The 27655-nt window shown below is 32.1% G+C and overlaps 1 protein-coding gene across 2 annotated transcripts in view; it reads right to left on the bottom strand.

Annotated features, from left to right (window-relative positions):
• Positions 1–26628, bottom strand: part of LOC111705878 (small conductance calcium-activated potassium channel protein) — a 43333-nt gene extending 16705 nt beyond the window's left edge. Inside the window, exons 1-9 of one of the 2 annotated variants that reach the window (XM_023478576.1) lie at positions 26520–26628; positions 20351–20444; positions 17852–17911; positions 13437–13537; positions 10266–10407; positions 7240–7335; positions 6155–6220; positions 2541–2645; positions 119–180 (exon numbers count right to left, since the gene is read on the bottom strand). In XM_023478576.1, coding sequence (XP_023334344.1) covers positions 119–180; positions 2541–2645; positions 6155–6220; positions 7240–7335; positions 10266–10407; positions 13437–13537; positions 17852–17911; positions 20351–20389 — 671 coding nt within the window. In that variant the 5' untranslated portion in view covers positions 20390–20444; positions 26520–26628. The remainder of the gene's footprint in view (positions 1–118; positions 181–2540; positions 2646–6154; positions 6221–7239; positions 7336–10265; positions 10408–13436; positions 13538–17851; positions 17912–20350; positions 20445–26519) is intronic. The other variant, XM_023478577.1, reaches the window with a different exon arrangement.
• Positions 26629–27655: the final 1027 nt, after the last annotated feature.

Raw genomic sequence — 27655 nt, 5'->3', positions numbered from 1 at the left:
AACCCCCCCCCCCTCCTATCTTAAATCCTGACGCCGCCCTTGAAGATATTCATTATATATTGTTTATCATAACATTCTAAATATATTTATCTTTAATAATTATCTTATAGATATTAACCTGCAGATTAGGTAGAGACGCAAAAACATCGGCAGAGACAGAGTAACATCAACTGGAACCCACTGTAGTAAAAAAGGATTAATAAAATGAGTAATTATGTGCTCAATATGCAGGATAACCGGACACGTTTTTGTAATAATGATTAATAAAAAATGTATCTCCCAAGCCTATAAATTGGAATAGAATAGTATGTATACTGTGATCTTGCCAAGCTACATTTGTAGCATCAAACGTGCTGGGTCGATTCTTCACTTGGTATCTAGACTTAGCTGTTATACTGAATACATATATAGTACATTGCTGTACCATCTCGAATCATGCTATTCTGTTTGAGTAGGGGGATATGTACTGTGTATAGAAGTAGGTATGCAATACTTAACATGCATGGTACAGGGTGTCCCAATAAACATGGGAATTAAGAGACGAATGCGAAGTCGTCTTTGCAAAGAATTAGTGTTGTGTTACCTAATTTCAACGGTCAAAATAAAGTTACGTCTGCTAAAATATATTTTACTAGCCTTAGAGGGCGCTTCGCGCCCATCTTCTAAATTAATTGTGAACATGTTCTCTTTGTGTACATCGTAAAACAAAACAAAAATAATTCGCGGATTTTCACAAAAAATTTCGCGGATTTTCAAAATTTTTAAAAAATTAATGACGATTGAATTTTGATGGAGACAAATATTTGAAATTTTGATTTTTCTTAACCCTTCCCTGGGGTCCCTAGATGTCCCACAAAAAATTTGGGCCCGATCGGTTCAGCCGTTTTGACGTTTATTGGATACAAACAAACAAACAGACAAACAAACAAACAAACAGACAAGCCAAATTTATATATAGATGTAAACGGTAAAATGACTGTTTCATTATTCTTCAAAACGTTGTATGATGTTCTGTAACATTTCTGCAAGATAAACAGTGAAGAGAGACAACTTGTGCTGTGTTTGTATACACGATTTTCTTTTATTTTTAAGTACACCAGTATGCTATAAAAACATAAACAAACAATTTCTGAACTCTAGCAGAATTAATAGCTTTTATAGTAGGTATCACTATACTAAATCAAAAAATCATTTACAAAGACGATAAAATCATCGCTGAATTCCCATGTTTATTGGGACCTATAGCCATCTGAGGAATAAGCCACCTGTTATATGTTACTTACCATGGGGTGAAACAAAACATTTTAGATACAGCTCACAAAGTGTTAAGGTTTGGCGGCCAAAAGTTAAAGATTCTACGACCCTTTTCGCAAAAATTAAATGTTTGATATTTCATTATGCATGCAATAAAAGCTAGAGAACATTTTTCAGTAAATTGGAAAAAAACTTGTTGGACTACTTATGAATGTAAACGAAGAGAAAAAACTAGGAATCAAAATAATTTGAATGGGATACAAGTTTGTAAGATTTCTACTTACGAAGACAAACCAAACTCCCCAAACTCCTAAGTGCTTATGGATTATATTTATATAGAATAAAGACAAGCACTTTGGCAGATACGTTTAGTAGTCAATTTTTAAAATATATTTATTATTTTTTGATTTAGTTTCGTATTCAAATTTCATCAAATCATTACATTATTCTTAGAAATTTCTCTTAAATTTCGTAATGAATAGCTTCGACATGCTCAACATGAAAAAACCCGGATTTTTTATTCATTTTTTATTCTACATACCACTTTCATTTAGAATTGAATAGTTTGATTTAAAATTCAATTTTTAAACTTTTAACTCATGGAAGAGTTAACAAGTTTTACAAATAATAAGTTTTTCTTTAAAATTTTGTTTTTAGTTCAATTTTCTAAATCTTTAAAAAAAAGTTTTTGGATTATTATAAACTCTCTTTTTTCATTTTACAATCAGAAGTTAGGATTTAAAACAGACTTTGTTGGTCCAAGATTTAGTAAAGGTTCTTTAAAACATTTTACTACATGCATCATCTCTTAACGTTTAGATTATTACCACTTCTGAATGAACTTAAGGGAAATGTTTTTCTAAGATTTTAGGCATACTTAAAATAGTATACAGTTGAATATTCATAAAATAACTTTTCAAAAAACAAAGTTAGAAATATCAAAATTTGTATTTGATAATTCATACACTGAACTCTGACTTATTTACCTCGAATTGCTAACAGCAAAAATTAGCAATCAAAGAACCCAAATTAGTAGTACTTTTATAGAGAAAACATATTTGCTTCCCCATCATTTCCAAGTTTAAAGACATTTATGACATATATAATATATATATATATTACAGTATACACTATACACGTTTTAAATAAAGTACGGTGAGTATTTTAGGTTGGAAACTTTTAAATGGACAGAAGGAGTTAAGCTCAACCTCTACTCGTGAGAATTAACCGCTCATATCAGAAGTATAAATATCATTCTGTTAAGCTTTTTATATTGTGAAAAATACCTGAGACCCTATTTTCCCCCCATGATTAGATAGTTTGGTAGTCCAGAGAAAGAAGAATTTTCCAGGTATTGGATGTACTGCACATACTACCAGTTCCATTCCAACCTGAAGATTAATATAATTTCATTTCATATCATCTTAGAGTTTATTCTCAGAAACTTCTTATCACATCTGTCTTTAAAGTTTTAATTTAATTTCAAGCTTTATATTATTTTACTATATCAAAGGAAGCACCAAAGAAAAAGTGTTAAATTCTTCCTATTTTTTTTTTACTTCAGTGGCTTAAAATATTTTCATAAAATTTAAGAATACTTAAGCACTTAAATTTGAAGAGAAAATTTTCAAACATGGTTTAGGATACAATATCAAAAATACGGTCTTAAAAGGAATTGAGTCTTTGGAACAAAATCAAATATTTAAACCTCAATATCTTTAGAACTCAAAGTTGTAAACCTTTGATTTTTCAAACTCAGATTATTTGATCTAACAGGATTCATAGTTTGAAATATCTAAGGTCTGCAACATTTGGTTCCAAAGATATAGTGATTAGAAAATCAGAGTTTGTGGCAAAGACTCAATTCCTTTGATGCAAGTTTTTTGGATCTCTGTGAGATAATACTGTGACTTCGTAAATTAATTGTCGAAGAAAAATATCTAGTGAATCCAGCTTTGCCTGTAAATACATCTTTCTTTAAAAAAGTTAGCCCACTTTATTTCATATTTTAATTTAATCTAAGAATATTCCCGTGTTTCTACCGAGTTCCGCAACTAAAAGTTGAGGCAAATCAGTCTATGGGTTCATGAGTTATGATCGGACATACAATCAAACAAATATAAGAGAATACTTCTCTCTATAACTGCTAGGTTTAGAACCCAGCTTGGTCTGAAAACTAAACTTTCTCAATAAGTCACCCCACTCAAATTAAAACCAAGCCAAGGACATTCCAGTGGTTCTACCAAGTTTCCCAATCAAAATTTGAGGCAAATCGGTCCGTGCGCTCAAGACATGTGATCACCCATACAAACAAACAAACAGACAAACAGAGAATACTACTTTATATTTATACTAGCTTAGGCACCTAGTGCTTCCCAGGTTACTAAAAGTTACTCCCGCCGTTTACCCGCACTTTCAAGATTTTACTGGGAAACTAAACTTTCGCTATTAAAGTCGACCCACTCAACTTAAAATCTCAAAACCGAGCTACATTCCCGTGGGTGTCCTGAGTTCCCCAATCCAAAATTGAGGCAAGTCGGTCCAGGGGTTGCTTAGTTATGATTGGAAAAACAAACAGATAGAAGGACAGACAACTTTTAAATTAATTTTCTTGTAAAATTCCATAAAGCCGCCTTTTTCTTATATACTTTAATAGGGATTATAGAAAACCCTATATATTTTTACTTTTCTACCTCCACTCACTTAATAATTAGAAAATTAATAAACACTCAACAAGTCTTTTATCCTAAATATTGTTAATGTTTAAGTTAATGGTGATAAAAAGGTAATATTAAAAAGTCGTCTATGTTTATGTCATATTGATTGCGTGTAATTAAAAATTACAGGTTATCTGAAATGATGTATAGTCGTCTACACTAGGACTTTACATTAAAACATTCGATAGGCATGCGTAGACATCTTTTGTGTTATGTCTTTAAAATGTCGCGTTTTCCATGTCAAACTAAAGTTAATTACACTTAAGATTAAACTATTATATGGTTTTGTATCATAAAAATGTAAATATGTAATCTGATAAATTTGCTCATACTTGGGCTGTAAATCAAAGCTAGAGGAGCAACGAAGTCACAAAATCGTACCAATAATGTCGCATAAATATGACCTTCTTCCTTGCCTGATTCAGCGTGTTTCACTAAGGCCTTGCAATGTTTACTTGACAAATCCCGTTTTCTTTTGTGTATGTAAAATTCGAGCTTAAGTAAACAAGCTCCTTTTTAAACTGTACATTTGATTGTGATTCTTTGTACATGAAAGTAAAATGGGATTGGATTACATATATGCTTTTCTGACACTATAATTGAGGGAACTCAGTACACAGAGCTGAAAACTTTAGAATGGTGGATATCAGGATAATTGCTTAATCCAAACTTTTTCTTAATCTCCGGATTAAATATGACTTGTTCTCCACATGAATTTAATCTCCAGAAAAGTCAACAGATCGGGATTAAGGATATCACATTCTAAAGTTTTCAGCTCAGAGCTGGGAACTTTAGAATGGTGGATATCGGGATTAATGCTTGATCCACTCTTTTTCTTAATCTCCAGATTAAATATTGCTTGTTTTCCTCATGAATTTAATCTCCAGAGCTGAAAACTTTAGAATGGATAAACTTTAATCCTGACTTCTTGATCTGAATATCGACTGTGGAAACTTTTCATTTTATTCCTTAATCCACTCTTTTTCTCTCCGTATAATATCCGTAAATTGTTTTCCCCAATGAGAGGGCAGGAATAGTTCGTTAACTATAAAGACCAATGACAGCCATGAAAATAAATTCTATCCAATGAGAGAACTCCGGAATTTCTTAAAAATAAATAATTTTTTTCGGCCATTGTGCAAACTTTTCAGACTTTCAGTGAAGAAAAATATGTAATAATACGTTTTTGATTCTTTTTTAACTAATTTTAATCAATGTTAATAAATAAATGGGTGAGAAAACTTTAATTAAAATTATGCAAGCGTCTTTTCAAGAATATTTCTTTTCTCTCATTGGTTGCCCACTTTTCTCTGATTGGTTGTTACAGTTTCTCAAATGATTAAATATTAATTTGAATTTTATCGTTTTTCATACAATTTTAAGATAATCTTGCAAGATTATGTTAATCTTGAGATTATCAAAAAGAGAGGATCAACATTAATCCAGATATCCACCATTCTAAAGTTCCCAGCTCAGAGCTGACAACTTTAGAATGGGATATCCTTAATCCTGATCGGATAATTAATCTGGAGATTAAAAATGAGAGGAGAACAAGCAATATTTAATCTCGAGATTAAGAAAAAGAGTGGATTAAGCCTTAATCCCGATATCCACTATTCTAAAGTTTTCAGCTCTGTTCATACTAAAAATACAATATTCTGACAGCGCAATTAATAGTGCATACATTACATTATATAACGACACGCTGGTTCAGCAAATAATTCAATTTTTATTTGAACATTTTACAACACACTTTCCCACAAAGGAGTTGAGTCTTTGCCACAAACTTATATTTTCTTCTCCCTATAACTTTGAAACCTGATGGCGTAAACCTTAGAAATTTCAAAGTTTGATTATTTGATCTACCAGAATTCATAGTTTGAAATGTCTAAGGTCTATAACGACTTAATGTTGAAAATAAAAAAGGAATTAGAAAATCAGAGATTGCGGCAAAGACTCATCTCCTTTCACTAAAGAATGAATGAGGAACTGGAACAAGGTTCATACGCAGTTTACTGTGACGTATTAAAACATCTCTTAGATTAACAATAACACGTTAGTTAAAAACAAAAACATAACTAATGTTGAGTACGCACTAAGAAAAAAAACATTTAAATCTTTTTTACATTTTCTTATTTCCCGAAACTTTTTTTTTACTTGGAAAATCTGAAAAATATCTTCACCTGCATTAGTCGTTGCCATGTCATAGCTATTCTCCAGTCATCAGCACAGTTGTCGATCATAAATAACTAAATCAAAAATATAAAATCATAAATATCTAGATATTAATGTTTAAAATAATTTTTCTCTTTGCGATCCTTTTATTAAGCTCAAGAACTGAAAATTAATTAAAGAACCAAAACCAATAAGGTTCCTAATTTTAAAAGAAATATTTTGAACATCATTGGAATTAGGTTCCTAATTTTAAAAGAAATATTTTGAACATCATTGGAATTCTGTTTATATGAAAATGTTAGCTCAGCATGAAACCATCTCTGATTATGTAGGGGGTGATTTATAATAATACACCTAATAGGAAAAAATCGCATCGACCTAAAATGACGTTTCTACCTTTCCTTTCGTGTCTATAGTTATGAATAGTTTAAAACTTTTAGAGTCATGATATCCTGAATTTTAAATGTCAGCCTAATAGTTTAGGATTTAAACAACTCAAGCTCTGAGAATTTTATTTCCTCTAAATTTTTACTTAAATTTTTCCATCAATAAAAATTAAATATTTATAAATTAACCTTTCATATTTCCTGGAAGATAAAAATAGGGAAGAGGAGAATGAAAGAGTACATAAATTAATGATGAAAAGACCCCCAACCCCCCACGCAACACAATCTTATATCTAAGTAATTATCCATCAGGATAGTACCGCATGTATACAAAAAATTTAAATATTGTCTTTTTGTCTATGTTTACTTTTTAGTTTCTTCTTCATTTGGCATATTAACAATAATCCTTTTAAACCTGTATCACAAAAGAAAACAGATATTTTTGTTTAATCAATTTCTCTTAAAAAAAAAAATTGTTTCTCTCAAATTCTGTGATACTATACTAAAGGGTTGTGGTTGTAATATGATCAGAATTAACCAAAACCAATTTTGGATTTTTTTTAACACCGACATCGCATAAATTGATAATTTTACTTATTAAAGATGAAGAAATAAAGTGAACTGCCCATCTTTCTCAAATAATTGTTTACAGATTAGCGCTACTTGTAAAGAGGGTTTCAAGGATCAATTTCACGAATCATTAATACCTGTATTTCCAAAGAATGATAAGCTAGGATAAGTCCAAGAAGGACAGCTGTGGACGCAGATATTAGAACTTTTAAGGCAGTTGAGTAGAAGTCCTCCTAATAAATAATGATATATGTATAAGCAAGCATGATAACTTGGTATGGTTTGTAACAGTACTGACCAAGCTTTAGATTTATAAAATTTTAATAGCATTTTGTATTTTTTAAATTTTACACAACAATTTCCATCCATTCACAACATTTCCCATCCATTCACAACAATTCCCATCATTTCAAACCAATTCCCAGACATTCACAACAATTTCCATTATTTCAAACCAATTCCCAGACATTCACAACAATTCCCATCCTTTCAAACCAATTCCCAGACATTCACAACAATTCGCATCCCTTTAAACCAATTCCCAGACATTCACAACAATTCCCATCATTTCAAACCAATTGCCAGACATTCACAACAATTCCCATCCTTTTTAACCAATACCCATTCATTCATAACAATTCCCATTATTTCAAACCAATTACCAGACAATCACAACAATTCCCATGCTTTTTAACCAATACCTAGCCATTCACAACGATTCCCAGCCTTTAAAAACAATTCCCAGCTATTCAAAACAATGCACATCATTTCTTACCAATTCCCAGCCATTCAAAACAATGCACATCATTTCTAACCAATTCCCAGCTATTAACAGCAAATCCAATCCATTCAAACAATTTCCAGACATTAACAACAATTTCCAGCCATTCACAAAAATGTCCATCCTTTCACAACAATTCCCAGCCATTCACAACAATTTCCAGCCATTAAGAACGATTCTCAGTCCTTCACAACAATTCATAGCTGTTTCCTTCACAGCAATTCCCAGCTGTTCACATGTATTCCAAACCTTGCTCAACAATTATCAGCCATTTAAAACAATCCCCTGTCATCTACAACAATTTTAAGCCAGTTACAACATTTCCCAGTCATAAACAAAACTTCCCAGCCATTTACTTTACAGTAATTCCCAGCTTTTCAAAACAATTCCCTCGCTATTTCATTTTATTCTAATGTTTAAAATCAGTCAGTTCTGTCAAAATGAAGATTAGATTTCTCTTTGAATAGAATTCTAGAAGCTGGAAGCTAGATTATTTGAATAGTCTCTAAAATAAGTGTGTGCTTTTTCATACAAAAACATCATTATTGCATGGTACACACTGTAAATTTTGTTCATTATTGCACGGTGCACATGTAAATTTTGTTCATTATTGCACGGTGCACACTGTAAATTTTGTTCATTATTAATTGAATATCTGTTACAATCAAATGTCTAAAAGTTAGATAGTGCCATCAAGAATGTTTATATATATATGGCTTTCTAGTCGACCTTCAAGAAATAAATTTCTTCAGCTTTGGTCTGATGATGGGAAACATGGCTGGATGGAAGCATTCCATTTATTTACTCTGGGGAATTGGCGAAAATAGCAGGAAATGAAAGCTATACAGTTTTCTTCATTGCTTCGTCAATACAGTTCTATTGCAGAAACCCACATTATATACTTGAAACCTTTCACAGAACAATCAAAAATCTATAAGTACAATAGAGACAAGAACAGTGAACTATAGTACAATTCAGAGCCCAGAATAGTCAACTATAGTACAACATAGCCCAGAATAGTGAACTTTAGTACAGCAGAGTTCAGACTAGTGAACTATAGTACAACAGAGCCCAGAACAGTGAACTATAGTACAACAGAGCCCAGAACAGTAAACTATAGTAAAACAGAGCTCAAAACGGTAAACTATAGTACAACAGAGCCCAGAACAGTACACTATAGTAAAACAGAGCTCAAAACAGTGAACTATAGTACAACAGAGCCCAGAACAGTAAACTATAGTAAAACAGAGCTCAAAACAGTGAACTATAGTACAACAGAGCCCAGAACAGTAAACTATAGTAAAACAGAGCTCAAAACGGTGAACTATAGTACAACAGAGATCAGAAAAGTGAACTATAGTACAACAGAGTTCAGAACAAAAATAGCACGAGAAACTTTTTACTGTAAAGTGAAAATCTATGCTATATTTTCGTGATGCAAATAATGGCTATGATTCATTTAATTTGATATTTGACATGCAATTTGACATTTGACTTGCAATTTGTGCCCGGAATTTTAGTACTCTGCTTGTCTATCTGGGTTTTTGTTTTTTTGTATGTCTGTTTGTATGCAATAAACGTCAAAATGAAATGGCCAAGCCGATCCGGGCCTAATTTTTGTGGGACCTCACATAAACCCAAGGAAGGTTTATGGACCCTTAGAAGTGAAAAAATTTTAGATTTTCGTAGAATTTTAAAAATCCACGAAAAATATTGTAAATCAGCAAAAATATTTATCGATGAGAAAATGCTACAAGATTGAACAATAATCAAAAGATGAAGAAAAAGATGGGCGCGAAGTGCCCTGGTAGCCTTGTATAAAACATCATAGTCTAGAACAAGGAACGTTAGTACAAAAGAGCTCTTACTAATGAATTACAGTGCAACAGAGTTCAAAACAGGGAACTAAAGTATAAAAGAGCTCATAACAGTGATCTTAAGCACAACAAAGCTAAGAATAGTGTACAAAAGTACAACAGGTTTCAAAACTACTGTACAGTATTGTATAGTACAAAAGAGCTATAGCACAGTAATCAATTGTACAACAGAGCCCAGCACAGTAAATTAAAGTACAACAGAGTTTAGAGCATTGAACTATAGTACAACAGAGCCCAGAACAGTGAACTTTAGTACAACAGAGCCCAGAACAGTGAACTATAGTACAACAGAGTTCAGAGCAGCCAACCAAAGTACAACAGAGTTCAGAGCAGCCAACCAAAGTACAACAGAGTTCAAAGCAGCCAACCAAAGTAGAACAGAGCACAAAGCAGCCAACCAAAGTATAACAAAGCACAGAACAGTGACTATAGAACAACAGAGTTCAGAGCGGTAAACCAATGTACGGCAGAGCTCATAACTGTGAACTAAAGTATAACAATTTACCTTCCCATAAACACCGGCTGAGGATAATTCGTTTTCTATCACCATAGTTACAATTCCAAACATTCCCATCACTAGAGCATAGTCGCTGATTCGCTTACGTTTCTCAAATAACGTTTTCCGTCTTCCAAGGCGATGTGACAATCTAAAAATAAAAATTATAAAAAATACGGATACAAATGATAAACAAAAAAAATGAATAAACAGTATTAAAATGAGTGCAAGGAACAAGCTTGTATTTTCTGACTCAGGAGGAAATATAGAATATTAATCTCTTATTTTCAGTATAGCTACTCTGCCTTAGGAGATATTTTTCATGATAATTTACATTTTCTCCGGCGATTTTTTTTGTCAAATCTTGTGCCATGCTATTTTGTTAATTTCATGCATTTTTTCTCTAAAACAAGAAAATAGGAATTCATATTTTACTATAATTGAAATAAAGGCCAAGGAAACCATACAAAACTGATTCTATGGAAAATTTCAAGATTTTAATTGCAAGCAGTTTCTATCTTTGCTTGATAATCTCAGTTCCTTTTATTTCTCACGATCAGAAAATCGTCTTAAACCATCGTAGATCATTTTCGATATTCTAAGTCGTCTGGATCAATTTGATAATCTTATTTCGTTAGAATAATAAGAAACGTTTCCTTAGAGCAGTTGTTTCCCATAATGGATCAATTCTTCAAGATAAATATACCATTACCAAGGAAATGGTTTAGGATAAAATGAGGAATTGAGGGGGTTATATCCGGCGTAGACGACACTCAACCATCTTTATTCTGTATTGATTTCCGTGTATGGTAAAGGAGGAGAAGAACGTGCTCGGAGGGAAGAGGGAAGGGAAGATGAGGAAAAGAAATAATGGAGGGAGAAGAAGACGAATAAGTAGAAGACACTTTAGGCATGAAATGGGAAAATGTGGGTATCCAGAGAAGAAGGGGGAGGATATCAAGAAGAGAAGGATAAGGTTTCCTAAAGGAGAAGGATAATTGTATCTAGAGGAGAAGAATGAGGATATTTAGAGGAGAAGGGTGAGGATACCTAGAGGAGAAGGATAAGGGTATCTGGAGGAGAAGAATGAGGATATCTAGAGAAGAAGGATGAGGGTATCTAGAGGAGAAGGATGAGGATATCTAGAGGAGAATGGTAAGGATATCTAGGAAAGAAGAGTGAGGATATCTAGAGGAGAAAGGTGAGGATATCTAGAGGAGAAGGGTGAGGTTATCTAGTGGAGAATGATGAGGAGAAGGTGAGGATATTTGGAGGAGAATGATAAGGGTATCTAGAGGAGAAGAATGATGATATCTAGAAGAGAAGGGTGAAGGCATCTAGGGGAGAAGTGTGAGGATATCCAGTAGGAAGGGTGAGGATATCTAGAGGAGAAGGGTGAGGGCATCTAGAGGAGAAGGGTGATATGTATCTAGAGGAGTAGGGGGAGAGTATTTAGAGGAGAAGGGTGAGAGTATCTAGAGGAGAAGGGTGATATGTATCTAGAGGCGAAGGGTGAGGGTATCTAAAGGAGTAGGGGGAGAGTATTTAGAGGAGAAGGGTGATATGTATCTAGAGGAGAAGGGTGAGGGTATTTAGAGGAGAAGGGGGAGAGTATTTAGAGGAGTAGGGGGAGAGTATCTAGAGGAGAAGGGGATAGTATCTAGAGGAGAAGGGTAATATGCATCTAGAGGAGTAGGGGAGAGTATTTAAAGGAGAAGGGGGAGAGTATTTAGAGGAGAAGGATGAGAGAACCTATAAAGGAGAAGGGTGAAGGAAGCTAGAGGAGGAGTTTAAGGGTATATTATCATAGAAAAAGAGGAGGTAGTGTCTAACGAATTGGAGGGGGAAAAGGTTTGCTAAATGCGTTTATGGGTAAAGCTTGGAGAGGAACTAAATATATTTTTAATAAATGTTAGGAAGAACGATTTTTAAGAAGAGGAATTGGAAGAAATGGAAAAGACTGTGCAGGAATTGTAAGAAGTAGACTTTCTTATTTCTTCCTGAAATAATGTGCGAACAACGCTTCCTTTCAAGTTTTGAGTCACACAACTTCTGAATTCTAAAAGTGTTATGCATTACTTGAGAACCTTCTATTTTTAGAAGGAAACTGTAAAATGGCATCCTTATAGATGTTTGTTTGTGATTTTACATCGGTCATTGCTGCTTTAATTAACTGATGTTTAGGATTGTAATCATCGGAGAAGTTTACTTATTTCAAAGTTGTAAGCCACGAAATATTTACTCCAACAGAAGATCCATATGCCTGAACGAATCAATTATTGTTCGTTCAAAAATAGTCTTTTAGTTCTTTTATCAGAGTAAACATTTTTTATTGTGATAAGCTCATATTTTTGGGACATAAATTTTTTACACAGGTAAAATCTTCAGATTTTTTTTTAAATGGAGAGGAAAATTTTTTTTTTCTCTGACGCTTATATTGTAATTTATTTTGAAACAATTCTTCGCTGTAAACCATTATTTAAATTAAATGATTTCCTATCTTTTTTCTGATATCTGATAACTCAGTTAAAGTTTTAAATGATAAACAGAAATAGTGAAGTTGGATTTTAATCAAATAAGTTGTGAGGATCAGAGGATAATGAAATCTATATCTTTGCGCTGTACCATAACCTAGTATTTTATTATTCATAGTGTATAATGGGAATACGGGTTGCTCTTTATTTAGCTAAATTGGCCTGTTTTGATTAACTCTAATCATGAAATATGAGACTCAGTTTAAACATTTTTTGGTCAAATACACGAGTTTAAATTGTATGTCATAAAAACATAACTATAAGCATGAAAATCTGGTCATACGAGAAATATACTCAAGACAAGGCACTTTATTCCCCTAATTTTGTGATTTCTTTAATATGGCCTGTACCTTAAAAGCTGAGAGAAATATAAAGACTTTTGCTCCAATTTTATTTGATTAAATATCCCCAAAATTAACTATAAGACGCCAAAATTGTAGAACCTATTTTGGAAGTAAATATTCCAATTTCATGTTTATTGAGACACCTGTACATACTGTAGGTAGACTAGGTAAAAAAAATAATCATAAACATATCCGACCCTAACTTGTAGGTCAGTTCTGGTAATTACTCTTACTTATACGATTATAATAAAATCCTGAAATGTTTATTTGAATTTGTTTTGATTAAAAAGGGAAAGACTTGCCCGCTATTTTCTCCTGCTTTTTCATCTTTGTTCATTTCGTCGTTGAATTTAGGGTACTCTGAGTGTACACCTACAAGTGCTATACCAGCCTCCCCATCATCCTAAATAGTGAATACATATTTGTTATTCAAACATTACCGACCCATCATTTTGAAAAGTTACTAAGAACTTGTCATGAATCCCATGGTAAATCTAATCGTTGCAAATAATAAAGAAGCATTTTTTTCTAAATGGGAGTTATAATCATTTTAAATAGTTCAAAATAATGTAGCAGTGATAACCTGAAAACTCTGGAATAGGAAGTCGACTTGAAACTCCAGTTCTTACTTTTAATAGAAAATTAGCATGATTCACAGCAATTGTAAAGTGTAAATAGACACATTTTGCTAAATTAGTAATTTAATACGTGTCTAGTAAAACTATTTGCTTTGTAACAACATCAAATGCACTTCAGTAGTGCTTAAATTTCGTCTTACTATTCTACAGTTTTCTGGATATCACTGTAAAAAAAATTATTTTGCGAGTATAGAGTAATAGTAAAAAAGATCAATATATTTGTCAAAATAATGAATAAACTACAATTTCAAATCATAAAAATGCACTTACAGAGAATTGAATTTTGATAAACCTTTTCTAACTGTAGTCAACAAGTTTTGTCAGATTTAAGACTCAAACACGTGTACATATTCTTTATCAAACTTTCGCGAAAGAGAAAAATATTCAAAGATTTTAAAGTTAAAATTAGGATTTTAAAAATCTATCGAAAAAATATCCCAATGTATGGCGTGGCCAGTGCAGTGTTAACAGGCAGTATCTTTGATATTACAGTCTACAGTCAAACCAAGAAAGTTTTTGGTTCTAGATAACTTTTACAAATTCATATCTAATTTATTCTTATTCAGACAAAGCTTTTAAGTGTAACTTACAGTTGTGAATCTTTACATGCAGGGTCACTTGAAATTACGCTTAGAGTCTCATTAAAATACGATACTACAGTTTTAGCAATGTTGCCAAATCTGATACGATACAGTTTTAGCAATGTTGCCAAATCTGATACAATACAGTTTTAGCAATGTTGTCAAATCTGATACGATACAGTTTTAGCAATGTTGCCAAATCTGATACGATACAGTTTTAGCAATGTTGTCAAGTCTGATACGATACAGTTTTAGCAATGTTGCCAAATCCGATACGATACAGTTTTAGCAATGTTGTCAAATCTGATACGATACAGTTTTAGCAACGTTGTCAAATCTGATACGATACAGTTTTAGCAACGTTGCCAAATCTGATACGATACAGTTTTAGCAATGTTGTCAAATCTGATACGATACAGTTTTAGTAACGTTGTCAAATCTGATACGATACAGTTTTAGCAACGTTGTCAAATCTGATACGATACAGTTTTAGCAATGTTGTCAAATCTGATACGATACAGTTTTAGCAATGTTGCCAAATCTGATACGATACAGTTTTAGTAACGTTGTCAAATCTGATACGATACAGTTCAAATCTGATACGATACAGTTTTAGCAATGTTGTCAAATCTGATACGATACAGTTTTAGCAATGTTGCCAAATGTGAAATCACAGTTCATTAACCATGGCCTTTTTAGATACTTTTTTCAGATGGGGGAGGTCGGTCATTGGAACCCCCAATCTCTAGTCCTTTTAGTTATCTTAGTTATTTTTTTTATTTTAGTTATTTTAGTTATTTTAGTTATTTTAATTATTTTAGTTATTTTAGTGCACAGCTATGAATAAGTTACAAAAATGTAGAAAGGACGCCAACAGTCTTAACACTTAAGCTATACGAGCCTAAAATATTAAAAAAGCCCTTGAAAAATGAAGATATAAATATATTTCAAAAAATATTTGAAAAAAGGCAAAATTTTAATTTAGTTTCTACATTCCCCAGGTCGTTAACCATTCTAACCATTCAGCATATCTGAATATTTTGACTTTCAGCCCAATTTCTAGATTGGGCGAGGAGGATGGCCCACCTGGCTATGAGGGGTGGGTGCATTTCGCGGGTTTGTTTATTCGGGAAACTTTTCAATATAATTTTTGATGCCAAACATAAACATTTTACATCGATAAAGAGTTTTCCTGAATTATGTTTTAAAATATTTATAATTATGGAGGGTGCCGGAGTAGAACTGTTCAATAAGTACAGAATTCATATTGTTGTATGGGGAATTTGCTCATTTTTATCTTCTTTCAGAAAAAAATGCAATTTTCTGATTTCCTCCACTCCTCTGTATTTAATGTTTAAGTTTATTGTAAAAGCATTGATAAATCTGAAGTAAATACTTCACATCTTTTCAGCCAATGATGAATGATGAAATATTTTATAGATGTTATCGTCATTTAGTCACTCAATGCACTCTAGGTATATAAGCAATATACATAAACACTGCGACAATTGTGACAAGCTGGGCTAAGTGATGATAAGGATGGTTACCGGAAGTAAAAAATGGGAGAATAGGAGGGCCGGGGGGGGGGAGATCTTGATGATAATACCTACAACTATAAAAATAAGTATTGTATCATTTTGGACTCACAAATGAAAATGTTGTACCGTACCAAATTTTACTTTACTGTTATGTGGATCTTAAAGGGACTGTAAAGGAAAAATTAAAGGGGGTATAGACTAAAACCTCAGGATCTCAGGAGTTGAACGATCCCTATAAGACATCTATCTGATGTTCCTGTCTCAAGAAATTGATATACAACTGTGTCAAATTTATACAAAAATCTATATATACGAAGTTTTGTATAAAAGTAGAAGGTTTAAACAGATCATATTCAGCAAATGCGCAAACAATCTGAAAACGATTATATCCCACAGAAACTTGAGAATCTCAGGTTTGCTCCCAATTGAGAGTGCAGTATATAGACGGAAATCACGTGACCAGTATACTGCACTGCCATTGGCTGAAGTTCTGGTGACGATATACGGACTATACGGACTATGTAATAATATTATTAATTAAATCTATTAAAAATGCAAAATAAAAAAAAAGATTGTAACAGGAGCAAACCTGAGTTTCTCAGGTTTCTGTGGGATATCGTCGTTTTAAGGTAGGTTTCGTATTTGTGGAATATGATCTACAACTTTTATACAAAATTGCATAAATATGAATTTTCGTATAAAGGAATTGAGTCTTTGACACAAACTCTGATTTTCTAATCCCAATATCTTTGGAACCCAATGTCGTAAACCTTTGATATTTCAAACTTATATTATTTTATCTAAAAAAAGTCATAGTTTGAAATGTCAAAGGTTTACGACGTTGGAATCCAAAGATATAGGGATTAGAAAATCAGAGTTTGTGGCAAAGACTCAATTCCTATGACACAGTTTTATATCAATTTCTCGAGACAAAAACAGATCGATAGGAATTTATTGACTTCAATGGATTTGCTCAAAAACTGTCTATTTATTCATCTCTTGATCGCTCGTTATTGTAATACTTAAGTCAGTAGAAACAGTTTTTTTTGTAAGAAAATATCTTTCCGACAAGCTAATCAGCCCATTAGTGTTAAAAAGACACCGTATTACATCTGTATGCCGATTCCACTAGCGCCTGATCCAATCAGGGTTCAGTCATGTGTTTTTGGTGTCTATTCTGAACCAATAGAAATAGTATAGCGGTAACATATATCTTTCTATCTATCTCATCATCCAATTAGAGATGAATCCATAAATCGGCGCTAAACAGTAAATGGAAATATTTACTTCTACTGAAACTGAAGTGGTATGTTTATAAATATATTTAGATATAGTCTAATTGGACAACTTTATTATTGGAAAAAACCTGAGAGAAATCTTAAACTGAACCGTTTAACGAAACCTACTACGTTTTTCTTATCAATAATTAATGTTACCCTTTTCTTTCTTCTAAAAGCAATTATTTTTTTTGGCAGAATCATGATTTTTTAAATCCTTGAGTATCTGGATAGAAGAATAGAAAATGTTTGCTTTTTTTGGACGTTTCGAAGTTTGATAATTTGATTTAGAACTCTTACAAAACTAGGAAGAGATTCCAATACAACAGATTGGGAAGGAATCCAATCTTCAATCCTTGTGAATTATGCAGGGGTGTCTCATTATAGTTATTGACCCTTTTCACTGTGCAAAACAAATTAAATATTTACTGGGTGTCATCTATAAATATTTAATTTGGGTTGCAGGATTGTAACAACTGATGAGATAACCTGGCTTGAATTTTACAATTCTTAAATATCATTTTTTTCAGTAGAACCCCCCTTGCTTTTTTTAACAATGTATCAAATCAAAAGTTTTTTTTTTAAAATTCAGAATTATAATTCTCCATTGTGGAATGGATAGGGTCTAAATAAGAATTATATAACTGTGAAGCAAACCTTGAATTGTCAATGTGAAAATTTACCTTTTTTGGCATACTTGATTTCAGGTCTGTAAAAGCTGCAGCAGTAATTGGTTTTTTCACCTGAACATTAAACATAATCATGAGTTATATTGAACATATTACTAATAGTTTCCCCACCCATATTTACAAGGAAGATACACCATGATAAACTCATAATATCTTGGTTTACTAAACATGTACTGCACACTTGTTTCTGGAATGAATATAACAAACCCCAACCTGAGCTCCTCTCAGTTTATTGCTGTTCCTTCCAGAACGGGCAGTGCCTTTTTCGTAAACATTAATATGGGCCTGTAATGTTTCTACTATAAACACCATGTTGTCAGTCTGTATTTTTCAGTATTCTGGCAAAACCATTTTAAAATTATAAATAGCTGGATAAACGGCTTATAAGTATTATGTGTTAACAAAGAGAATTAAAGGGTGCACTATCTGCCTCAGGGTTATTGTAAACGAGTTTCATACAAATCTTGAAAAGACGACATTGCTAGTTCCCTATCTGTTAGTTTAATTAATCTATGGGCCGGTCGGTCAAAATAAAAAAGTCTAAAAATCAATTAGAATCCAGCATTTGTTTTCTCTTATTATACTATTTTATTTTGGTATCCCTTAACATGAACAGTTTAGATCTATAAAGTGCTGTTTATAGGTTTAGTTTTTAAGAAATAATTGGTAACATTCTCATTAATACGTGAGAGCTTGAAACCGTTAGTTCAATTATCCTCCTCTTCTTTATTCTGAAGTTTTAGTATTAAAATCAGAGACGACATTCGTTCTTATCTGTTACCAGACAAGCAGTGAGCTTAAACTGCAATGTGGTTCCAATGTGGACCATTAAATATGATAATCTTATATTTAACCAAGACGACAATTGAAGCAACATGAAACTGGCATATACATTTCTGTGTAGTTTGTAAGATGATTCAACATGCACTTCTCATCAATTTTACAAATACGAAAACATTTTGAGAGTTTCAAAAGTATGAAAATATATAAATTTCTTTTTATTATATAATTAGTTTTAGTGCTTTTACGCAGTATTTTTACAGAAAAATACGGCTGCGACGACTTAAAAAACTTGACACATTTCTAGTTTTAAGCTTTTAGAATTGTGGAACAAACAAATCAAATTAAAATTTTTTAAAACGCTTCTATATAGATAGATAGATACAGGGTGTCCCAATAAACATGGGAACTCAGTGACGAATTCGATATCGTCTTTGTTATGAATTGGCATTGTAATACCTGATTTCAAAAGCCATAATAATATTATGTCTTCTAGAGTTTATTTATGAAAATGGTAAATGCCTGTAAAGATGTGTCTATTATGTCTCCGCAAGATGAACAGTGAATATACGGACAAGCTTTTATACTGTAATTTTCTTGTTTTACTAAGTACAACCGTATGCAGTCAAAACATAAACAAACAAATTTTAAACATAGCAGACGAAAATCTTACGGATCACAGCTTTCTCAGTAGGTATCACTATACTAAATCTAAGAATTATTTAAAAAGACGATATCGACTTCGTCACTGAATTCCCATGTTTATTGGGACACCCTGTAGATAAAGTATTTGACTTGATGTACACATTTTACAGACAGACTTATAATATACTGCAATCCTGCCCATTTTTGAAACGTGTTTTTTTGTTTACATTAAAAAACAAAAATTTTCAAATTGGCACATTTTTTGGAATCTTAACTCTTTTGGATATCGGTGATTGGAAATCTGATCTTAAGATGACTTATGCAATTCTGAAGGGTTTCCACAGCTTGTATATTATACTCTGAATTTTTAAATTTAATGTGTTCGAAAAAGCTGTGAAAACTTTAAAATATAATCTCGCGCTTTTTTAATACATAATTTCAATGTTTAATAATCAGTTAATTTTTTACTATACATTAAAATCATTAAAATGTAATAAAAAACTTACTTTTCACATATCTTAAATTTACTCACGAGTTCCACGAAAGAAATGTAAAACATAAAAAATACTTTAAAACAGACACTAGATGAAAGACATAAAAAAATATAGAAATATCGACAGAGATATAGACGTCACAACCTGTATTAGATCGATAGATACATATATTAAAGAGAGAGTGGGGGAAGGAATAAACCAAACTTTCTCATCGCTCTGAATTCTCTTAAACACTCTTGTATGTTCCAGCCCTTCTGCTTGAATTAACATTAGTTTAATAAATAATAATACAAAATGTCACTGAATTTGTTCCAAAAGGTTAAAAGAAATTATAAGTAGTATATGTGTGTACAGTGTACGTACACTATCATAATAGAGGATAAACAAATTCGAGTTATTGAGGCACATACAACATTTATTTGGATTACGGAAAACAACAAAATAAATTAATTTCTTTCTGAAGATGTGTCACAGTAAAACTTTAAATAAATGAATATATTAAGATAATAATTTAAATAATGATTTATTTCATATCACATTGTCCGGTTCCTTAAACCATAGTAAATTGTATTACCTGAGTTTTAAACCAATACATGAAACGGCAGGAAACCATGCAGGCTCCGCAAGCCCATCAAGCATTAAAAGAGCGCCCGCTCTTCCCACCCTGCCTGAAAAGCCCATAATATTAAAGTTATTCAATTTTGGTTTTTGATCTTGCATGTTATAGAAAATAACTCATTTTTTTATTTCTTCCTTTTGGTTAAAGAGTGAAAACTGGGAAGAGTAACAAGGCTGCAAAGGTGTACAAGCAATTTATATGATTTTACCATTTGTACATTAATTATGTTTTATTAAAACAGAATGTGTATGTAAAATGTAAGTTTGCTACATAGATGAATTAAATAATCCTTATTTCTATAAAAGAAGGTTAGATACATTTACAAAGGAATTAAGTCTTTGGCACAAACTCTGATTTTCTAATCCCTATATCTTTGGATTCCAACGTCGTAAACCTTTGACATTTCAAACTATGACTTTTGTTAGATCAAACAATATAAGTTGGAAATATCAAAGGTTTACGACATTGGGTTCCAAAGATAATGTGATTAGAAAATCAGAGTTTGTGTCAAAGACTCAATTCCTTTTAAAGAATAAAAACGAACATTGATATAAAATAGATTAATATTTTGATTAAGTTAAAAGACAATATTATCCAGTCCTAAAAGAGGTAAAAATGCTAAATTTAAAAAAAAACATCTAAAATAAAAAAATATTCGTTCAAAAGATCAGAACTTTTGTGATTTTTTTTTTCCCCGGGATCCGCTATTGAATTATTCGTATCTTGTGTTGTTCAAAGGATTAAACTAGCTTGTGGTCGTAATCCACAACAAGGACATCTAAAACTCCAGGATCAAGTACATTATAAGTTGTCACATTGGAAAACGAGCTTTACTTGCCAAAGTTTTGACCTCAGTTCGTTAATTATGAACACTTTCCCTTTATTAATAAATCCAAGGAGAATTGAATACAAGGAGGGGGCAATAGGGTTTCCGTACACTTTGCTGTGACGTTTTTGGACTGCTGGAGAACTAGTTTTTGCGTAACAACAATAACAAAGATTGTAAACAATAACACAAATGATAAACAGACATTTAGCGCATCTCTGGCGTTAGATGAAGATTCACCGTATACTAACTCATGTTTGTTTACATTATATCGGCTGACTTTATTATTGTTGTTACGCAAAAACTAGTTCTCCAGCAGTCAAAAAACGTCACAGCAAAGTGTACTGAAACCCTATTGCCCCCTCCTTGTATTCAATTCTCCTTGAATAAATCAATGAAATACGAAGAGTTAATAAAATCAGGAAAATTTTAATGTACCAATGTACGTATTATACAGTGTACACTGAAGGTAGATGGGATAGAGATTGTGTACGTATTATACAGTGTACACTGAAGGTAGATGGGATAGAGATTGTGCACGTATAGGTAGATGGGATAGAGATTGTGTACGTATTATACAGTGTACACTGAAGGTAGATGGGATAGAGATTGTGTACATATTTAATTGTTTTTTCAAAACAATAACAAATATTGTTAACAAGGGTCGAAACTTTAAGGTTAATGGCGGGAATACCAGTCTTGTTCACCGTCGGGCGAAAGCAAAGATAATATATATAATCTTTAATAAAATATAGTATCTTTGGGCGTAAGCCAGTTTCTTTAGGCGTCCAAATATGTGACGGTAAAATGTACACAAACCCTATACCGTTACCTTTAGTATAGTACTATACATACTTTGCTATCAGGAATTTGTCCAGGGGGGGCTTAAATTTGTTCTGTCCAGGGGGTGGGGGCTCAGTACCCGGGGTCCAAAACCATCCCGGAAATCGCTAATTCAGGGGGACTGTTCCCCCATAGCCCCCCCCCCCACCCTGAATATGCCTCTGTTTGATATGTATGGACAATTCAAACCTTTCCTGCAGTAACTTACTGAGTCGACAATTTAAAAAGTATAAAATTAAAGTATCTTTTTTGGAGTCCAGACATTTCTGAAGATTTTAATCATACTGGGTCTTAGGGCGGATACACCCTGTCTTAACTTTTAGGTTGAGGATGTATTTAAGCATATATATATATATATAACACTGCACACTGAATGCAGGATACAACATAATCTTGTTTCTAGGGGTTGGTTAATTTGATCATTGTTTTATGTGTGGTAGATAGTTAGATGATATAGGAATATTTCGCATAATATCTCTGCATCAACATCAGAATTATCAACCTTAGACACTTACAAACTAAACAGAAGCTGGAGAAGGTAAAATTAAATCTACATAATGTGTACGTCTTTGTGACCTCAAGTTTTGAGTGGGAGAAAAGTTCAAGCTTATCCAGTCACATATTTGAAATTCAAAACATGTTGTCCCTCTAACTAGCTCTTTATTATAAAATGTCAATCTTACACGTAATTTACTTTAGTTTAACGTGTATAGAGCCATACAAGAATATTTGAATTCACCCCAATAATTTACAATTTTTTCTTCAAATTCCTTCGAATTTTGAATCCAACTAATTGGATTCGTTTTTCCCTTTTTTCACCCAGTTGTAAAATTGAAAGTATGGTTTGCAGCTGTAATATTCAGGTCCTTAGGCTTTAATCCGGCCACTTTCTACACACAGAGTTAGATACTAGAAACCTGGGAGGTAAAGGCGTCAGTAAGTACAGGAGAAGGGGGGGGGGGTCATTTAGTGAAATGTGAACAAATAAAAAAATGTTTTAATGTTAATTTTTAAAATTTTAATGTCAAAGTCGCAATTCTGGTTTAAAGAAATTTCAACTTCAAACAATGAATATCGAAAGTGTAATAATCTGACATAATTCACAATTGTGAATTCCATATGATTTGATTAAACGGAACTTAATATAGACTCTTAAATTTTACAATTTGTTGGATACTATTATTTACATTTTCAATTCAACTGAATTTGTAATTTTGTTACGAAACTCATTTCGTATAAATAATACCAACTATCTTAGATCAAGATTTCGGAAGTCATTTAACATATTCTCAAAACTAGCTACAACCAAGTAAATTTTAGACCGTGTATTTTACATTATTATTTAAAACAATCAATTTACAGATAAACTCTAAATTCACGATGCCTCCGTTTACCTTGATCCGTTTTAAAATCTTTTAAGTTGAATCATAATAATATTTTTGCAAATTTTCCGCTTAAAATGCATGGTGAATTGTCAAAAATGTCAAGTCCTGACAGACACAAATATGAAATAACATTTAGCATTTACGTTTTTTAGGAACAGACAGACTTACAAACAAACAATTGAGATTTTCATAAATTGAATTATTTATTTAATTATTTATTTCCTGAATATCTAATATCTATACATTTTGTCAGTTTTTGCGTTTCCATAAAAAATCTCGTGATAAGTTCATATTTGATATTTTTTTTTCTCAGTAAACCCTTTCTTTTTTATACTAGGCTTGATAAATAATAATAATATTATTTATGCTTTCAACCTGATAATTATTAATCATATTAATAATTATTATTTGATTAATATATCCCTATATTCCTGATTGAGAATTCTATTGGCAAGGAGCTAGTTCTAGATAACTTCATTTGGCTTGATAATACTTATGCAAATTTTGTATAATATATATAAACCTATACACACACATATAGAAACAACTTAATTTCATTCTATGTTTTCTTAAAGGGACTGTAGCATAGTTTTATGTGATCCTCCTTCCAACCCATAGATAAACGATAATATCTTCCACATTATTGATCGGAAAAAAGATTTCCATTGCTTACAATCCCTTCGAGAATCTACCCTGATTAAGAAATGGGTTAAATGCTAAGAATTTTGGCTGTATATTAATTTTATAATCATCGTAAAATTAAATATTCATTGTATATTTTACCTCTCGCTTATACATACACCCTTACATACATGTTTCGAAAATTAAAATTTCTAAATTTACGTAAATGTTAATATGTATTGTACAATCAAATAATTACTAATTTAGTTCGACTTAGATCTTATCTATAATTTTCCATTTAAATAAATAAATATTGAAAGGTTTATAAAGTAGACCTATAGAAGACTCCTAAACCTTACAATGGATAAACTAATACTACATTAAACGATGTTACCTTTAATAGGCTATGAGTTTTTATTATTAACTAGCTGGAATACCTTGCGAGTGGTGTTGCCCAAGTTTTTGATATTATTCATAGTCATAGTTATTCCTACGCTTGGTTTTAATTTATGATTTTATGATTATGACACAGCAATCCTTTCTGGAATATGAACATTGCAACATTGCTCAACTTTTCGTTTTCACCCCCAGGGTACCCCTGGGTTCTCTTTCTTTCAAAAAAAGTAAATTTGGCACATCCGTTTGGTCAGCTATATCTAACAAATATATATATATATATATATATATATATATATATATATATATATATATAAATATGAGCAATAAGCTTTTTTATATAGACTATATTAGGAAAACAGCTTAGCCCGGAGTTTTCCCTACAAAAGTCAACCCTGCACTCAACTTAGAATTACTACTCAACTATGCAAACCGTGGTTCTACAGAGTTCCCCTATCAAAATTTGAGACAAATCGGTCAAGGGTTTATAAGTTATGATAAAACATCCGAACAAACAGACAGACAGAGATTACGACTTTATATACATCTAGATATAAGCAGCAACCATAAAGTACTGTACTTCTATACAAACTAAATACTAGAAATTCTCTAAAAGACGCTTAAAACTTCATAGACATAATTGAAACTGTAGACTATACTTAAAACCTGATCTCCATTAATATTACTTAAAACTATCTCCATAAACACTGAATTAAAACTCGATCACCATAAACATTCCTTGAAACTATATCTTAATCAACATTACTAAAAACTATATCTCCATTAACATTAATAGAAACTATATCTTCGCAAACACTACATTAAAACTTGATCTCCATAAACATTACTTGAAACTATATAAACTGAAACTATGAGAACTACAAGAAACTTGATTTTCATTAACACTACTTGAAACTTGATCTTTATGAACATTTTTTTAATCTTAATCGCCATTAACACTAATTAAAACTTGATCTTTGTGAACATTTCTTGAATCTTAATCTCCATTAACACTTATTAAAACTTGATATCCATAAACATTACTTAAAACTTGATCTTTATGAACATTACTTGTGCTTGACCTCAATAAATACTACATTAAAACTTGATCTCCATAAAAGCTACTTAAAACTAAATCTCCATTAAATTTACTGGAAACTAAATCTCCGTTAACATTACTTAAAACCTGATCTCCATATACATTACTTGAAACTATATCTCCATTAAAACTACATGAAACTTGATCTCAATCAACATAACTAGAAACTCCATAACTATTTGAAACTTGATCTCTATTAACACACTTAAAACTGTATCTTCATAAGCACTACTTGAAGCTTGATATCCATAAACAATATTTGAAACCTTATCTTCATAAGCACTACTTGAAGCTTGATATCCATAAACAATATTTGAAACCTTATCTTCATAAGCACTACTTGAAGCTTGATATCCATAAACAATATTTGAAACCTTATCTTCATAAGCACTACTTGAAGCTTGATATCCATAAACAATATTTGAAACCTGATCTTCAAAAACACTATTTGAAATTTGATATCCATAAACAATATTGGAAACCTGATCTTCAAAAACACTATTTGAAACTTGATATCCATAAACAATATTTGAAACCTGATCTTCAAAAACACTATTTGAAACTTGATATCCATAAACAATATTTGAAACCTGATCTTCAAAAACACTATTTGAAACTTGATCTTTATTACTCTATTTAAAACATTACTTGAAACTATATCTCCATAAACACTATTTGCAACTTGATCTCCATAAACACTGCCTGAAATTTGAAAGACACTCCTTAAAACTCTATAAACATATGAATCTTCAAGGATCTACAAGAACCATGAAAACATGTCTTGTAATAGGGATGATAGAAAATATTACAGGATCACCGTGTACCAAAACAAAATTTGTTTTTGTTTGACCAAATCCAATAAAGCAATCGATCAAATATGAGCTTATTGTACCATCGAGTTGATGATTGGTTTTAATATTCTCTCTATTTCTTGAATTAAGATGAAAAACCAACCTGTCAAATCATGTTTGCTTCATGGTAGAATTCAACTTAAAAGTTTGAAATACAGGAGCTAAAGAACATGTTTAAACTAATGTTATGGCTGGAGGACTTTTCCCTCTGTATGCTGTGGAGTACTGGAGGATAGAGCAGCGGCCTCCTCTTCCCCCCCTCCCTCTTCTACCCTACTCCCCCTACCCCTCTCTATACCCCTCCCACTCTCTCCTCCGCCCTCCAACCCATCAGCTGATAAACAATAATCAAATAGATTATTCTTACACATTTATAAATGTATTTTTAATGTTTTACATTTTTTAAGTTATTCATTCATAATCAATAATAAAAAATCAGCAGCAATGGTAGTTAAAATTTTAGAAAAGGGTTTTCTCCTCTTTTCGGTTCTCCGATTAAACTTGACATATCAAATATCCGCTTCTCTCTCTCTCTCTCTCTCTCTCTCTCTCTCTCTCTCTCTCTCTCTCTCTCTCTCTCTCTCTCTGCGCCAGATCCCTTTCAATCTCTTCAATCTCTGCGCCACAGTCGAACGAAACTTCTCGAATTAAAACTTCTCCTATTTATCCCTGATGATAACAATTTGTCAACTTATTCCAAAATTCAATGTTCTTTCAGATTTATCGGCTGTCAATTATCCTTCTTTCCAAAAAGATTTTATATTTATAACAAAAAAATCCTTAAATCAATTCTCAATTCTATTAGATTTGTTTCACTGAAGCTTGCCACTCAGATTTGAAATAGAAATTATATATTATCAAATTTCTTATCTATTAATCCTGCTTCTCTATCCTTCTCTATCCATGCTACTTCTCTATCCATCCCTCTCCTCTATCCATCCCTCTCCTCTATCCATCCCCCTCCTCTATCCATCCCTCTCCTCTATCTATCCTTCTTCTCTATCCCACCTTCTGATTCTTTATTCCTCATTCTCGTCTTTCCATACTTCTTCTCTTTCCATTATTTTTCGCTTTCCATCTTTCCCTTCTATCAATTCCTGTCCTCTATCCAACCTCTCCTCTATCAATCCTTCTACCCATCCTTCTACTCTATTTATCCTTCTTATCTATCAATCCTTCTCCTCTATTCATCCAACCTTCCATTCTTCAATCTTTTGTTTCACCTTGACAATTTGTTGC

Source organism: Eurytemora carolleeae, unplaced genomic scaffold (assembly GCF_000591075.1).
Source record: "Eurytemora carolleeae unplaced genomic scaffold, Eaff_2.0 scaffold694, whole genome shotgun sequence".
Lineage (NCBI taxonomy): Eukaryota > Metazoa > Arthropoda > Copepoda > Calanoida > Temoridae > Eurytemora > Eurytemora carolleeae.
This window is presented reverse-complemented; position numbering and strand designations above follow the sequence as displayed.